Source organism: Triticum aestivum, chromosome 5A (genome assembly GCF_018294505.1).
Source record: "Triticum aestivum cultivar Chinese Spring chromosome 5A, IWGSC CS RefSeq v2.1, whole genome shotgun sequence".
In the NCBI taxonomy this organism is placed as follows: domain Eukaryota; kingdom Viridiplantae; phylum Streptophyta; class Magnoliopsida; order Poales; family Poaceae; genus Triticum; species Triticum aestivum.
This window is the reverse complement of record NC_057806.1, coordinates 37,509,015-37,525,158: the sequence shown is the minus strand read 5'-3', so window position 1 is coordinate 37,525,158 and position 16,144 is coordinate 37,509,015. Positions and strand designations below refer to the sequence as shown.

At 47.7% G+C, this 16,144-nt stretch overlaps 1 protein-coding gene across 1 annotated transcript; it reads left to right on the top strand.

The window, feature by feature from the left end:
- The first annotated feature begins 8,812 nt into the window (after nucleotides 1-8,812).
- Nucleotides 8,813-10,402, top strand: LOC123106465 (uncharacterized). Its single transcript, XM_044528619.1, has 2 exons — nucleotides 8,813-8,935; nucleotides 9,026-10,402. The coding sequence occupies exon 2, from the start codon at nucleotides 9,036-9,038 to the stop codon at nucleotides 10,278-10,280; it is 1,245 nt and encodes a 414-aa protein (XP_044384554.1). The 5' UTR covers nucleotides 8,813-8,935; nucleotides 9,026-9,035; the 3' UTR covers nucleotides 10,281-10,402.
- The last annotated feature ends 5,742 nt before the right edge of the window (nucleotides 10,403-16,144 follow it).

Sequence of the window (16,144 nt, the reverse complement as noted above, 5' to 3'; positions counted from 1 at the left end):
TACTTTTTATTTACGTGTTCTTTATTATCTTGCAAACCTATCCAAAAACACCTACAAAGTACTTCTAGTTTCATACTTATTCTAGGTAAAGCGAACGTTAAGCGTGCGTAGAGTTGTATCGGTGGTCGATAGAACTTGAGGGAATATTTGTTCTACCTTTAGCTCCTCGTTGGGTTTGACACTCTTACTTATCAAAAGAAGCTACAATTGATCCCATATACTTGTGGGTTATCACTCCAAAAGTCCTGAAACTCCATGGGAGTCATTTTTAGAATATATAAAATATATTGGGCGAAGGAAGCACCAAAGGGGAGCCACCCACCATCCACGAGGGTGGGGGCACGCCCTATCCCCCTGGGCGCGCCCCCTGTCTCGTGGCCCCCCTGGCAGGCCTCTGCTGCCCATCTTTGGCTATATGAAGTCTTTTGCCCTGGAAAAAATCATAAGCAAGCTCTCGGGATGAAACTTCACCGCCATGAGGCGGAACCTTGGCGGAACCAATCTAGGGCTCCAGCGGAGCTGTTCTGCCAGGAAAACTTTCCTTCGGGAAGGGGAAATCATCACCATCATCATCACCATCGACCCTCTCATCGGGAGGGGGTCAATCTCCATCAACATCTTCACCAGCACCATCTCATCTCAAACCCTAGTTCATCTCTTGTATCCAATCTTTGTCTCAAAACCTCAGATTGGTACCTGTGGGTTGCTAGTAGTGTTGATTACTCCTTATAGTTGATCCTAGTTGGTTTATTTGGTGGAAGATCATATGTTCAGATCCTTTATGCATATTAATACCCCTCTGATTATGAACATGAATATTCTTTGTGAGTAGTTACGTTTGTTCCTGAGGACATGGGAGAAGTCTTGCTATAAGTAGTCATGTGAATTTGGTATTCGTTCGATATTTTGATGAGATGTATATTGTCTCTCCTCTAGTGATGTCATGTGAATGTCGACTACATGACACTTCACCATTGTTTGGGCCTAGGGGAAGGCATTGGGAAGTAATAAGTAGATGATGGGTTGCTAGAGTGACAGAAGCTTAAACCCTAGTTTATGCGTTGCTTCATAAGGGGCTGATTTGGATCCATATGTTTCATGCTATGGTTAGCTTTACCTTAATACTTTTTTTGTAGTTGCGGATGCTTGCAAGAGGGGTTAATCATAAGTGGGATGCTTGTCCAAGTAAGGGCAGTACCCAAGCACCGGTCCACCCACATATCAAATTATCAAAGTACCGAACGCGACTCATATGGGCGTGATGAAAAGTAGCTTGACGATAATTTCCATGTGTCCTCGGGAGCGCTTTCCTTTATATAAGAGTTTGCCCAGGCTTGTCCTTTGCTACAAAAAGGATTGGGCCGTCTTGTTACACCGTATTTACTTTTATTACTTGTTACCCGTTACAAATTACTTTATCATAAAACTATTTGTTACCGATAATTTCAGTGCTTGCAGAGAATACCTTACTGAAAACTGCTTATCATTTTCTTCTGCTCCTCGTTGGGTTCGACACTCTTAATTCTTGAAAGGACTACGATAGATCCCCTATACTTGTGGGTCATCACCTCGCAAGTCCCATAAGGCTGCAGACGCAAGAGACTTGGCGCCACTAGAGCTTATACATTCTGATCTTCGTGAGATGAATGGCGTGTTGACAAAAGGTGGAAAGAGATACTTCATGATGTTGATTGATGACTCCACTGTATATTGTTATGCATCTTCTGAAATCAAAATGTGAGGCTTTAACTTTCTTCAAAAACTATAAAGCTGAAGCAGAGAACCAACCTGATCGAAAAATTAAACGGCTTAGGTCTGATCATGGTGGAGAGTACTTTTCCAATGAATTTGATTTGTTTTGTGCGGAACATGGTATAATCCATGAGAGAACACCTCCCTACTCACCTCGGTCAAATGGGGTAGCCGAAAGAAAGAACCGAACTCTAACTGATATGGTTAACACCATGTTAGACACACCGGGTCTCTCCAAGGAATGGTGGGGGGAGGCGCTAATGACTGCGTGTCATGTCCTAAATCGAGTTCCCACAAAGTATAAGACCATGTCTACATTTGAGAAATGAGAAAGGAAAATGTTGAAACTCTCTTACCTACGTACTTGGGGTTGTTTGGCGAAAGTCAACATACCAATTCCCAAGAAGCGCAAGCTTGGACCAAAAACCGTGGATTGTGTTATTCTGGGCTTTGCTTTTCATAGCATTGGCTATAGATTTTTTATAATAAAATATGAGGTATCGGACATGCATGTTGGTACGATTATGGAGTCGAATGATGCAACTTTCTTTGAGGACATATTTTCTATGAAGGATATGTCGAGTTCATCAAATCAGGAGATACCTACTCCATCTAGTGAGGAATTTGTTGTAATTCCTGAACCCCCCCCCCCCCATTGTGATGGAACACGTTGAGAATCTTGTTGAAGGTGACAATGAAACTCCTGTGAGGAGTGAGAGACAGAGGACTGCAAAGTCCTTTGGTGATGATTTCATTGTGTACCTTGTGGATGACACACCCAGGACCATTTCAGAAGCATATGCATCTCCTGATGCTGACTACTGGAAGGAGGTTGTTCGTAGCGAGATGGATTCCATCTTAGCTAACGGAACCTGGGATATCATTGACCGTCCTTATGGGTGCAAACCTGTAGGATGTAAGTGGCTGTTCAAGAAGAAGCTTAGACCTGATGGTATGATTGAAAAGTACAAGGCACGGCTTGTGGCTAAGGGTTATACCCAGAAAGAAGGTGAGGACTTCTTTGATACTTACTCACTCGTGGCTAGACTAACCACAATTCGGGTGCTACTATCACTGGCTGCCTCACATGGTCTTCTCGTTCATCAAATGGATGTTAAGACGGCTTTCCTCAACGAAGAGTTGAAGGAGGAAATTTACATGGATCAGCCAGATGGTTTTGTAGTACCTGGTCAGGAAGGAAAGGTGTGCAAGTTATTAAAGTCTTTATATGACCTTAAACAAGCTCCTAAGGAGTGGCATGAGAAGTTCGAAAGAACATTAATTATTGTCGGCTTTGTAGTAAACGATGGTGACAAGTGTGTGTACTATCGCCATGGTGGGGGTGAAGGAGTTATTCTCTGTCTGTATGTCGACAACATAATGGTCTTTGGAACCAAACTTGTTTTAATCAAGGAGGTTAAGGATTTCTTATCTCGTTGCTTTGAGATGAAGGATTTAGGAGTAGCTGATGTTATCTTAAACATCAAGTTGTTGAGAGATGAGAATGGTGGGATCACACTGCTTCAGTCTCACTATGTGGAAAAGATCTTGAGTCGTTTTGGGTATAGCGACTGCGCGCCTTCTCCAACTCCATATGATGCTAGTGTGTTGCTTCAAAAGAATCGACGGATTGCCAGAGATCAATTGAGGTATTCTCGGATTATTGGCTCGCTTATGTATTTGGCGAGTGCCACGAGGTCTGACATCTTTTTTGCTGTGAGCAAGCTGAGTCGGTTTGTGTAAAAACCGGGAGATGATCATTGGCATGTGCTTGAGAGAGTTATGCGCTACTTGAAAGGCACTGCGAGCTATGGGATTCACTACACCGGGTATCCAAGGGTATTGGAGGGTTACAGTGACTCAAACTGGATATGTGATGCTGATGAGATTAAGGCCACAAGTGGTTATGTTTTTACACTTGGTGGTGGCGCTGTTTCCTGGAAGTCTTGTAAGCAGACCATCTTAACGAGGTCAACTATGAAAGCAGAACTCACAGCATTAGACACTGCCACTGTTGAAGCAGAGTGGCTTTGTGAGCTCTTGATGGACTTACCTATGGTTGAAAAACCAATACCCCTATCCTGATAAAATGTGATAATCAAACTATGGTTGTCAAGATAAACAGTTCTAAGGACAATATGAAGTCCTCAAGGCATGTGAAGAGGAGACTAAAATATGTCAGAAAATTGAGGAACTTCGGAGTTATTACATTGGATTACACCCAAATATCGACAAACTTGGCAGATCCCTTCACAAAGGGTTTATCACGTAATGTGATAGATAATGCATCAATGGAGATGAGTTTGAGACCCATCGCATGAGTTGTCCATAGTGGTAACCCACTCTATGTGATCGGAGATCCCGTGAAGTAGAGGTGGGAGACAAGCTGTTGGTCAGCTGAGAGGAGAGTATCCCTATTTCGATTATCCCACTCCATGAGAGCATCTCCAACAGGCGCGCTAAACAGGCGCCGCGCCGTAAATATACCCACTTTAGCGAGCGCGCAACCCGGTGGATGGCTCCAGCGGGCGCGCAATGACCGTGTGCGCGGTATAACCAGTTGGGCGCGTGGCAGGAAGCGGTACCTCGTGCGGTGTATTTGCGGCGCCCGCTTCCGCGCGCGGCACACTCGACGCTTGCGCTGCACTCTTCTTCTCCCCCTCCAAAGCCCCGCGCGCGCCGGCGCCGGCGACCCGCACCCATGGACGCACGCGCCGGCACCCCGCTCACCCCGTCCTATAGCCGCGACCCCCCTCCCCTCCCCCCGCCGCCGCCGCCACAAACCCTAGCCCGGGTGGCATTGGCCTCGCCTCCGCCGGAGCTCCTCCGACCAGCGGCCTCGCGCGCGGCCTCTTCATGCCGCCGCGGTTGACCTCGGCGGCGGGTGGCGTCGCGCCGGCGCCGGCCCGAGCCGCCGCCCCCTCCTCCTCAAAGCTCCCCAATGCGGCGCGGCCAAAGAAGGGCAAGACATCGGCGAAGAAAAACAAGGCGACGGACGGCTCTGGCACCTCCAAGGCGAGGAGGAAGAAGCTTGCAGGGCGTGCGACGGGCGCGGCGGCTACCGAAGCGCCGGCAAGCTCACTCGTTGAGCCGGCGGCCGGCGCGCACAACATGTTCGACGAAATGCCTCCAAGGTAAAAAAAATCTAACTTTTCATTTTTTGTTATTTTTTGAATGCATTCGTCACATATAGATAGCTTATTTGCATTGTGCAAAAAAATTTGTAGTCTCAATGATGATGCATACATGTCAACGATGGGTGTTGGCTCCAACAATTCGCATTGGTCTCAAACCAATGACATGCATTTTGAAGACCATGAGTTCGAGGTGGACGAGGAGGGTGAAGGCATTGTCGACACACCGAAAGGAAGAGCGAGCAATTACACCAACGCCGATGACATCTTACTATGCAATACTTGGTTGCAAGTGTCGAGGGATCCATCCGTTGGAGGTGATCAAAGTAGAGAAGCTTATTGGAACCGGATGAAGGAACACTTTGATGCTCGCAACGTGAGTGGAATTGACCGCTCCAACCGATCACTTAGGTCCCGGTGGTCGACAATCAGCTCGGATTGTCAAAGGTGGGCGGCCTGTCAAAAGGCGGTTGACAAGTTGAACCCAAGTGGCACAAATGAGGATGATAGAGTAAGTGCCATTTCATCTTACATGTTGGTGCTAACTTGCTTTGTTTTGCTTGTTGTTGGTGCTAACTTGCTTTGTTTTCATGTAGTACAACATTGCGCAAAATTTGTTCAAAGAAGAGGAGAGGAAAACCAAGAAGGGGAAGATCAAGAAAGGAAGGGTATTTACTTTGCCTCATTGCTATGAAGTGTTGAAGGATGATGAGAAATGGAAGAAGCATGAAGATTTGGATGATTTGCATTTGAGCGACAAGCGGAAGCGAACAATTAAGTTGGATGATGATGATGAGGAGGATGATGCATCAAGTGATGACGGCAAGAGAAGCCCCACACCCAACTCAGTTTCATACTCGAAGCTAAAGCGACCGGATGGGTGCAAGAAAGACAAAAACCTAAAAGAAGAAGAGGAAAGGAGATGATGAGCTCAAAAATGCTATGGAAGCTATTGTGAAGGCAAGAAAAGAAGTCAATGAGGTGAGGAAAATAGCAAGGACCCAAGATGCCGCGGCCGAGGAGAGGAGGTTGGCGGCCGAGGAGAGGAGGGTGGCGGCCGAGGAGAGGAAGGTGGCTTTGGAGGAGAGGAAGGTGAGCAATGAGGAGCGAACTAGGTTGTTGGAATGGGAGAAGCACTTGTTCTTCTTGGACACAACTAACTTCAATGCGGCGCAAAAGGAGTATGTCAATCTTGCCCAAGAAGAAGTCTTGATCCAAAAAAGAGCCATGGTTCATGCAATGGGTGGCGGTGGCCTCGGCGCCATGGGTGGCGGTGGCCTTGGCGCCATGGGTGGCATGGGTGGCTTCGGAGGTACCGTGAGCGGTTTAGGTGCAATGGGAGGCATGCCTAGCTTTGGAGCACCCCCCGACGCTATGGCCACCATGGGAGGCATGAGTTTTGCTTCTCTCATGGGAGGCATGGGTGCACCTCCGGCTGCCATGGGCGGAATGTCTTTCGATGTGCCTCCTCGCACACGTTCCCATGAAGATGCCGTTGAAGATCTTGCCAACACCGTCGGAGCTTCACGTGATGCGGTGCGCGATGAGGAGAGGGAGGAAGATTCATCTTCGGAGGCGGAAGAATCGTCTTCCGAAGATGAGGACGAGGACGAAGACGAGGACGAGGAATGATGTGTCTTTCATTTGTGTATTGAACTTGATTTGCATTTTGAACTTGGTTGGATGAATTTGTGGGCATGATTTTAAACTTATGGGCATGAACTTCATCAACTTGTTTGTGTGAAATTTTTATTGTGTTGAAAATGTTTATCATTTTGTGTTGAAAATGCCATATGCAATGCACCGGCGAGTCGCGCGCGCTGCATTTTTGCGCGCTGCTGGAGCGGCGCGCGCGCTGCATTTTAGCGCGGCTGCTGGAGCCAACGATATGCGCGCGGCATATCTGTTTTTTGCGCGCGGCGTGACCGGCGCCTGTTGGAGATGCTCTGAAGATGCAATACTCTCCTGATCTGCATGGCAGGTTGATACTTGTCTTAATGTGTTCCAAGTGGCTTATTCGGGTAAGCAGAGATGTTGTCCTGCTGAGCATCTCCTGAGGAACACACCTATATGAATTTGACTGTTAAATGTCGCGGTCTGTGAGAATTGGGTGTTCTCTAATAAATTCATGAAAGACCCTGAAGTATGACATATACGCTCCACCCGCGGGGAAGCCTTGCGGCAGCCCAGTATCGATCAAGAATTTGTGTGAACCTAGTCTCGCAGAAAACTTATAGTTCAAGGCATAGTCCACTATTCAAGTTGTGATCTAGTGTAGTATAAATTTTTGAGTGAAAGTTCAACTTTACAGTCTTCACTGAGCACCGGTATATAAACAATGTTTTGGAACTAAATGATGAGATGTGCCAATGAGATTTTGTGGGGGATTATTGGAATTTTGCCAGTAGGCCTTTGGCCCAAAGCCCAACTAAAATTTTGAAATTCTCTTGGCCCATTCATGCACACATGTGAGTGAAGTGAGCGAGACTAAAGTTTAGTCCCACCATGGAAGTTGAGTGAGAGTTGCACATCTTTATAAGGTGAACTCTTCTATCACTTGTATGAGCATGAGAAGAGGAGACCTACACGCGCGTTCCTCCTCCTCGCTCGCCTCGCCACGCCTCGTCACGCCGCGACACGACGCGCCGCGGGATTGAGCCGAGCCGAGGACAAAGCTATGCACGTTGTCTATATTTTTGCTGCTCGGGAAAAATTAATGAGTCGGAACCGTTTCCGATTCTTTTGGATCACGACTCGGACGTGGGGTTTACCCTAGTCGCCACCGTATCGTATGGTTTCGCACCACCGTTTCAGATCATTGCGCCGCCACGCAAGTCTTCTCCATCCCTCCTTCCGGCGTGCACCGCAAGAAGGGACAGCAGGCCTCCGGAACCCCGCCTCTCGTGATCCTGTACGGTAGAGGGGTGATCAGGTTTTTGGGAGCGCACTCGCGCGACTGCTGGCAGCGACGACTTCGCGAACGACGACTTCTTCTCCGACCTCGGCAACCTCATCATCGACGACATGGGCGACAACGTCAACGCAGGCGGTGCTGCTCCTGTTGCATCGTATGTGATTATATCCTTGTCCGAGATCGTGGTAGAATTCATGTTTCTAGTATGTGCCCTAGATGTGATATGTTCATCTACTATGCTAGCTCACATGATTAGTTTAATATCTGTTAGTACTATCATGATTTATCTTCTGTTTATTCGGATTAAATCTTGTAGTAATTTGCTCTTGTTTTGAATAGTTATGAATAATTGGTTGCAGTGGGTGGAAGTAAACAACGAGGTTGGAAGTTAGTGATCTAAACGCTCTAATAATACTCCCACCGTTCCAAAATAGATGACCCAACTTTGTATTGTCATCTATACAAAGTTGGGTCATCTATTTTGGAACGTATGGAGTAGTTTACAGAGGGAATATTCTTTAATCTTTAAAAAAGAAAAATACCTTATATGATCAAATAATCATACTGCTTTTTTAATACGGGTTGTGAGGGGTGTGCCGAAGGGCTCCGCAGATCACACGCAATGATCCCCGCAAGCAGCATGTGAACGCAGATCTTCTAGTCAAGCAGAGAAAAGGCGACGCGGCAGGCGGCACTGCAACAGTACAGACAGCACGCCGGGCAGCATGCATGGTGGTTACCACATGCAAGGTTAGACGCGTTGCATATTTGGCAACTTTTTTAGCAACTGGGTACGTACGTACAGTAGTTGTTAATTTGCAACTGGGTACTGTAGTTGCTAGTTCCTCGCCGATTCCTCGTGTCTTTTCTTTTTTGTTTTTGTTTCTTGCAGGGGTTCTTCGTGTCTTAGAGCTAAACACTTTCCCGCTGCTTCCTAGAAATTGCTGCACACTTTCGCGCATCCTCTCCTATTAATATCACGACACGTCTCGGTTTCGCATCACTCCTCCTTCACCTGTTGTTGCATTTGAAGATCCATCTACACCCACTCTCTCTCTCTCTCTCTTCAGTTGGCTCTTGGTCCGCTAGCTCAATTCTGCTACACAACAACTGAAGGGAAATTGATAAGCGGAAGGTGGTATATATATATATATATATTCTAATTTATGGTGGGTTCATGAATCGGCGAGTCCCACTCAGATTTCCTGGTTTGATTCCTCCGCAGGGGTAAAACAATGGAGATGGTACAGTCAGCACTTGTGGCTGAGGCCGTGAGCGCAGCCGTGTCCTTCCTGTTCACCGGCCGCGGGGAGAAGGCGTCGCCGGAGCGCCTCATGGAGAGGATGGAAATGGCGCACACAAGGCTGTCTCTGGGGCTCGAGAGGACCAGGAGGATGCCCATGACCATCATACCGTTGTTTTGCCTAAAGAAGAAGCTCAAGGATGCGTTTGAGGAGTGCGATGGTCTGCTCGACAAGGCGAGGGATCTCCGGCAGGTGGTGCCCTCTTTTCCCACAAAGATTATGCAAGCCGTCCTGCCCTCTTTCGTTGTCCCGAAACCGAAACAAGATGTGCTGAGCAGCTCTGTTGTTGCAAGATTTGAGTGGCTTGCCGAGGAAGCCGACAAGTTTGTCAGGGACGTGGAGTCCGGATCGTCGCTTTCTCACTACAGGTTCCTGAACCCTCTCATCGGGCAGCTTCTTGAAGGTAAAAATATCCTCTACCACAAGGTGCAAAGAAGCCAGTCGTGTTCTCTTGGCATATGGCCGGTCTTTGTGGAAGAGTATGGCAGGGTTGCAAGGCTAGCTTTTCTTTATGAAGACCGCATGGCGCCGCATAAAAGTTTTAGGCTAATGTTGGCTCTGAGACTGTACGAGAGCACAAACATAGTTGGAGTTGCCGCGCAGTGTTTGCAGTCAATTGGAGCTCAGTTCAAGCCTATGGCCAAAGTTGGAGCTGGGGAACTCACTCGATTACCTACACAAGATGTCATGTACTGTGATTCAGTCGATTCGCTATGCTGGGATGAGATAGTCCGAATGACTACAAAATGGAGTCCAGACCCAATGTGTTGCATAGCAAATGGGATCAACAAGCCATGTGCTAACAATACCATCTCATCCGAGTTGACAGGCAGGTTCCCACAAGAAGTGATGTTCGTTTTATTCAAGTGTTGTTTTTCAGCTTCTGATCACTGCTCGAGGAGCTCAAGTAATGAAGCCTATATCAACACCATAAGAGCCTGGCCACCTCTAAAGCTGTCTGTTGGCTTTGCACCTCATATCTCGCCCAACCTCCCGGACGAGAGTAGCTTACACCAAATAGAAGAGGGGATAAGAAGAGAGGCAATCGATTATTTCATTCAACACCCAGAGCTGACGGACTATGAAATGGACTGGAACTCAGCACATGGGTGGGCTAGTTTTCGTGTTTCGAAGCCGATCACTGAAACTAGGAGAGGGTTGAAGAGAAGGCGTTAGAAGTTCAGACTTGAGAGCAGAGAAAAGCTTTCTACTGTATTTGCTTAAATAGCCTCTATCAGATGGTGATGTGCTTGATATATTATATGCCTGTGTCTTGTGAGCCTGCTGGCACGGGGCTGGCTAGTTGCTTAATTCGGATCATGTCTTATTTAAGCATTGGAACTATATGTCTTCATCTGTTTCCTCTGTTAATGACGTGCGATACGCGGCGGATCTGACGACGGCGCGCATCGTTCATCTACACGACGGCGAGCTCCTCCTCCGGGGAGATGCCCTGCGCCTCGTCCTATTCGACGATGAGGACATGGTGATCGACGCGCGGGCACTTCGTGAGCACGAGTCAGTGGATATTGGTTTCGTCGCCTCGTTCCCATGTTTTTTTGCGAGGATTATGGACAGGATTCCGACGACCGCCGGAGTGGATCCACCACGGGTCGGTGGAGGATCAGACCAGAGCAATGTGACAGACCCTACGGTACACGGCACAGGGCGTCGCGCCACCGCACCCGACCCATCACGCATGGGGCCGAGGGGGAGGCGTCACCAATGGCGGATGCCGACCACGTGGACGGCGATCCTGGACGCCTACCACCACGCGATGCACCGAGGGGGAGTACACAAGCCAAATCTCACCTACCTCTTGACCTAGACGCTGCCCTCTCGCATTTGTGGGCGGCGTGGCAGAACCCTAGATCTGATCCCCCTTCCTCCTTCTCCTGGTGGCGGGGAAAAATTGGCGGTGATTGCAGATCGTTCACCGAGATCGTCGCATCTCCTTCGCGCCCGCCAGATGCCATGGCTGACAAGGCGGGGCAAGGATTCTGTGGCAACCGTGGGGAGGGATTCGGTGCTGGACGCGCAGGCCGCGGCGCGGGTCGATTTGACCGCGGCGGTGGGCGCTTCGATCACGGTGGTCGGTTCGACCGCGGTGCGGGCAGATTCGACCGCGGCGGTGGCCGTTTCTCATGGCGGAGGGACTCCAACAACAACAACATCGACAAGACTGGCATCTCTGACACGTCCGAGGCCTCGCGTTGGGAGGCGGCAGCAGCGGCGACGGAGCGACAAAGTTCTAGCAAAGTGGTGGTGGAAGTTGGATACAGGGGAGGGGTTGTGGCAAGATGTGGTGAGAGCAAAATATCTTAAGAACAGCTCGTTAGCTACTGTGAAAATAAAATTTCATGACTCCCCTATCTGGAAAGCCTTGTTTAAAGTAAAGGAGATGTATATGGCCGGGAGGAAAGTGATTGTCAATAATGGCAATGTTGCCAGGTTGTGGCATGACCCCATTGGCACCCACCCACCTCTGGGGATCACCTATCCGGCCTTGTTCAGTATTGCTAACCACCAGGACGATACTGTTGCTTAGTTTATGAACCGTGCTAGTGGAGATATGTTCAGACGCAGGCTGAATATAGACCTATGTTATCAATTCGATGAGGTCAAAAAAATTGTTGACAACATTGACACTTCGGCTGGTCCAGATAAGATTGTGTGGGCTGCTGGACCCAAAGGCAAATACACCACTAAATCCATGTATTCTTATCTGGAGAGAGATCTTGCTGGCTGTGACTATAAATGGATTTGGAGGGCCGGATTACCTACCAAAATCCAGTTTTTCCTTTGGCAGCTTTTCCAGGATGCTGTCCTAACTAGGGATGTTATGAAGCGTCGAAACTGGGTTGGCAACCCCAGTTGTTCTTTCTGCGATTGCAGAGAAACATATCTGCATTTATTCTTTCTCTGTCCAGTGGCAAGGGTAGCCTGGCGTACTGTGGGGGCGATGCTTGGGACCGACTTATGTCCCAACAATTTGTGCCAGTTTTACTCTTGGTGCTATGCATTTCTTCCTCAAGGGGAACGATATTTCACTGCGGGGCTGGCGGCTATATGCTGGGCTATTTGGAATCGTAGAAACCAGGCTACTTTTGAATTCAAAAAATTGTCATCTTCTTTCGAGATTGTTTTCAATGCTTGTATGCACTTGTCTTATTGGGCGGGTCTTCTGAAGGGCGAAAGGCGAATGGAGCTGGAGCGTGGTGCGATGATTCTGAAGGAGAACGCTAAAGAGATGATGAGACTCTGCGCGACTGCACACGCGGGTGACGCCGTGGAGTGATCAGGCCGAGATGCCAAAGTCATTTGGAAGCCTTTTGGAGTGATCGGGCTGAGATATCAAGGCATTTGGAAGCATTTTGTGGAGTCTGTTCTCCCCATGTTCTACATAACTGTGTTGCCTTTGTGTGGGTTGTAATGTGGTCTGAACTTAGTTTGGTTCGTTGCGTGTTGATGGTGCTTCACGGTTTTCGCCTTGTAGTGGGCGTTTCGATTGCGAGCGCCCACAGCGGGTTTCCCTGAAGTGCTTGACCTCGCTTTTTCCCTTTCCCTTGTTTGAATTTGGAAATGGCTGTATTTCCGTTATATTTTAATGAAAAGGGGATTAGCCCGGGTCCAAAAAAAATGTGCTTTACCTTCAAACACAATCATGGTTTGTGTATGGCTTGCAAGTCTGAATCTGTTTGAATCATTGTCAGAATCTGTTTACTACACATACTCTGTCGGCTCTGCTCTTGCTATATACTCCCTCCGTAAAGAAATATAAGAGCGTTTAGATCACTCTAAACACTCTTATACAGTATTTCTTTACAGAGAGAGTATTGCATATCTTCAGACAGAATCGTATAACCTCCTGTACTGGAGCATTCAGCAAGATACGGCAGAACTAGGCTAATCTGATGAGCCCCAGGCTGCAGCGGCCTCCTCACAGAGCGCCTCGTGGATTTAGGAGGAGATGACACTAATCAACCGCCTACAGGTTCAGGAAATGCAAGCAGCTAGCAATTGGATTGAGATTCTTTGAACAATTATTAATTTGTTAATTTAGCTTGAGGAGAGCAGCAAGTGATGACTTGAATTCAATCCTGACGGCATGAAGGTCCTCCATGGCCGATTCATCCTCCGACGTGATCTCGGATGTCTGTCGGGTCCTAGGTAAGGCTTCACCGTGTTTACCCATTCGGCGTGGTTTGCTTTGAATTCGGACCTGAAACACATCTTCGGAAAAATTAATTTTGTCGCTGATGCACGCACGTACAGTTTGGGGATACTCCTGACATCCTATGTGCCCTACAGCTTTATTACACCGATCGAGTACAAATGCCTGCCTGAATTATGAATCTAGTAGTCGGCATGGTGGTGGTGTGCATTATCGATCGGGCACACAGTTAGGGCATCTGCAACTTCAACCCGTAAATTTCCTCTCACATTCGTCTTTGGACAGACGGACCAATCCACGGATACAGATGCGGGAGGCCGCCATCCAACATTAGCCGTATACATCCGCTCTTCCTCATTTTTTTTCCAAGTTCGCATGATCAAATAGCCGCATGCAAAGGGTACAGATGTTCAAATAGGTGCATACAGCACTAGTTCAAATTTTAAAAAGTTCAAATAGCCGCACGGAAAGGGTACATGCTCCGCGTCTTCAAGGACCGTGTGCAGCATCACTGTCTCATCGGAGTACTCCTCGTCCGATGTGTCATCGGACGACTCAACATACTGCTCATATATGTACTCCAAATAGAAATCCATTGCTAAAAAGAAGGGACAACCGTTTTTAGCTTCGATAATTCATCGAACAGTTGTTGGGCATGGTGAAAATTACAACAATGGATGGTACCTGCCAGGGCGGTCGGAGGACAAGGGTTGAACAGAGACGGAGGAGAAGCGGGGTAGAGCCATGCTGGAGCGCCGGAGGTGACGGAGACGCAGAGTTCCGATAGGGGTATGCCGTGGTGCCTGGGTGGTGGAGCGGCGGTGAAGGCAAGAGAGAAAGAAGGAAGGAGAGAAAACGGGGAGGATGGAGTCCCGGGGTCCGGGAAAGGTTTTGGGTGGGCAGGAGTGTCGAATTCTGATGTTTCACGTGTCCGGACTCCCGCAAAGCTCCCCCACTTTTGTCTCCGTTTTGCGGTAGAAATCGCATCTGGACCACCCCGCAGACCGATACAGGCCCACATTCGATGGCTCCCGCGGTCCGGACGGTTGTAAGAGGTTTGCGGGTCCGTATAATTGACAGAGGCATTTGCACAAGAGTTAATACCAGTTTTAGAACACCCTTCGAACAAAATTAATTGACGCAACCTTTATACGATAAGAACTAAAAAATCCATAAAAGTGACCCTTAAACTTAAAAGGTCACTTTGGTGGACGGGCTCTAGTGAGCCTATATTTTGAATAGTGCCAAAATGATATTGTGAAGTTTCAAGATGCTTTGACATGTGTTGTTGAAAGTTTTTTTTCAGAAAACTGCAGAAACTCATACATGGTTGCATATATAAACAGAAAAGTAAAAATAACCTCTCTTGTTAGCACTACATAGTTCACTCATATTTTGCATGCAAAGACTACATATCCAGTTTGGGTGTAGTTAAAACATCTTCCCAGGGCTTTATTGTGCTTTCCCAGATGGATTCAGTTTTAAAAGATCATGTTACATTTTATTTTTGTTCAGAAATATTACTCCTTGTTTTTTTGTCTTCAGCTCCCTTATATTGTTCTAAACCACTGATCCATACTCAAATTGAATACAGAGCTAACCGGTTTAGTGAGGCAAAAAGATTCATATTTTTTTGCCGGTCAAAGCAGTATGTTCTATTAAATGAACGGGGGTTGAAATTCAAGGTTTGTTAGATTTCGACAAATGGAAAATAGAGCAGGGAATTAGCCGACTTACCTGGACGATTGGAGAGAGGCAATGACGCAGAGATGATTGCTCAGGGAGCCACGGCGTAGTGATGTGGCAGACGTCATTTTGTACCTCACTGTGCAACTGGCGTAACGATGATGATTTTTTTGAGAGCCGTCAGCATAGCAAAGAGACATAGATCAACGCAGACCTGACTGCGTTCTAAAGTGAGGTTGTGAATAGTGACATATGTAAAGAGACCAAACTAACTAAGTCTGTGTGCGTATAACACTCAATTTGAGTATGCAAACAACATTCGGACTATTAGCAAGTAATCAGGTAAGTGCTTATTACCCTGCAAGAAGTAAGCACAAAAATTTATGCTAAGGATCAAACAGATGCTAAAGAAGAAAATCCACATACTTATTCTAGAATGCATTCAATTCACCAGCTTGCTTTGCCTCACTGCCGCCAATCAAATTTATGATACCCAATCAAAAGCATACCTTTGTCTAGCATCATTTTAACAAGTGCTTGTACGAGACAAAGACCATTCTTCTTTTGAGTTTCTTTGAATTCTCTATTGCAATCGCATACTCAAAGAAATAATCTTCTGGTTCCAACTTCCAATAAGACTTAATTGTCTTAAAAATAATATACCTTACCAGGTCAAGATACCTTATATTTTGCTCGCGTACTGAATAAACTTTTCCAAATGATAGGTGCCTGACGCTCCAGCTACCGTTTGATCGCACTGCTCGGATCTCGGCCCGAACGCTCCAGCTACCGTTCGATCGCACTGCTCGGATCTTGGCATTGGGTTGTTGCCATGTCACTCCAGTAGAATCGTTCGGGCTGTAAGGGTTGGGCCCGGACGCCTCACCCACTTCAACCCATCCTCCTCTCTCCCCCTTACCGTATACAGAGTGAGAGAGATAGAGATCCCGCACCCATATGATGTACTCCGGCCGATGCCAGCGACCAGCCGACCACGGCAGTGGTAGGTGGTGGAGCCAGAGCTGCGGCCGTGGCAGCGGCGCATCCTCGATCGAAGAGGAGGAACTTAGCGGCGGTGGCACCTTAGGGAGTTCGATCCACGCCGCCGCCACCGGGCATATCACGGCTCCCGAGATACAAGCGTGTGTGGCACCCAAGAGCCACAAATCCTCATCTAGAA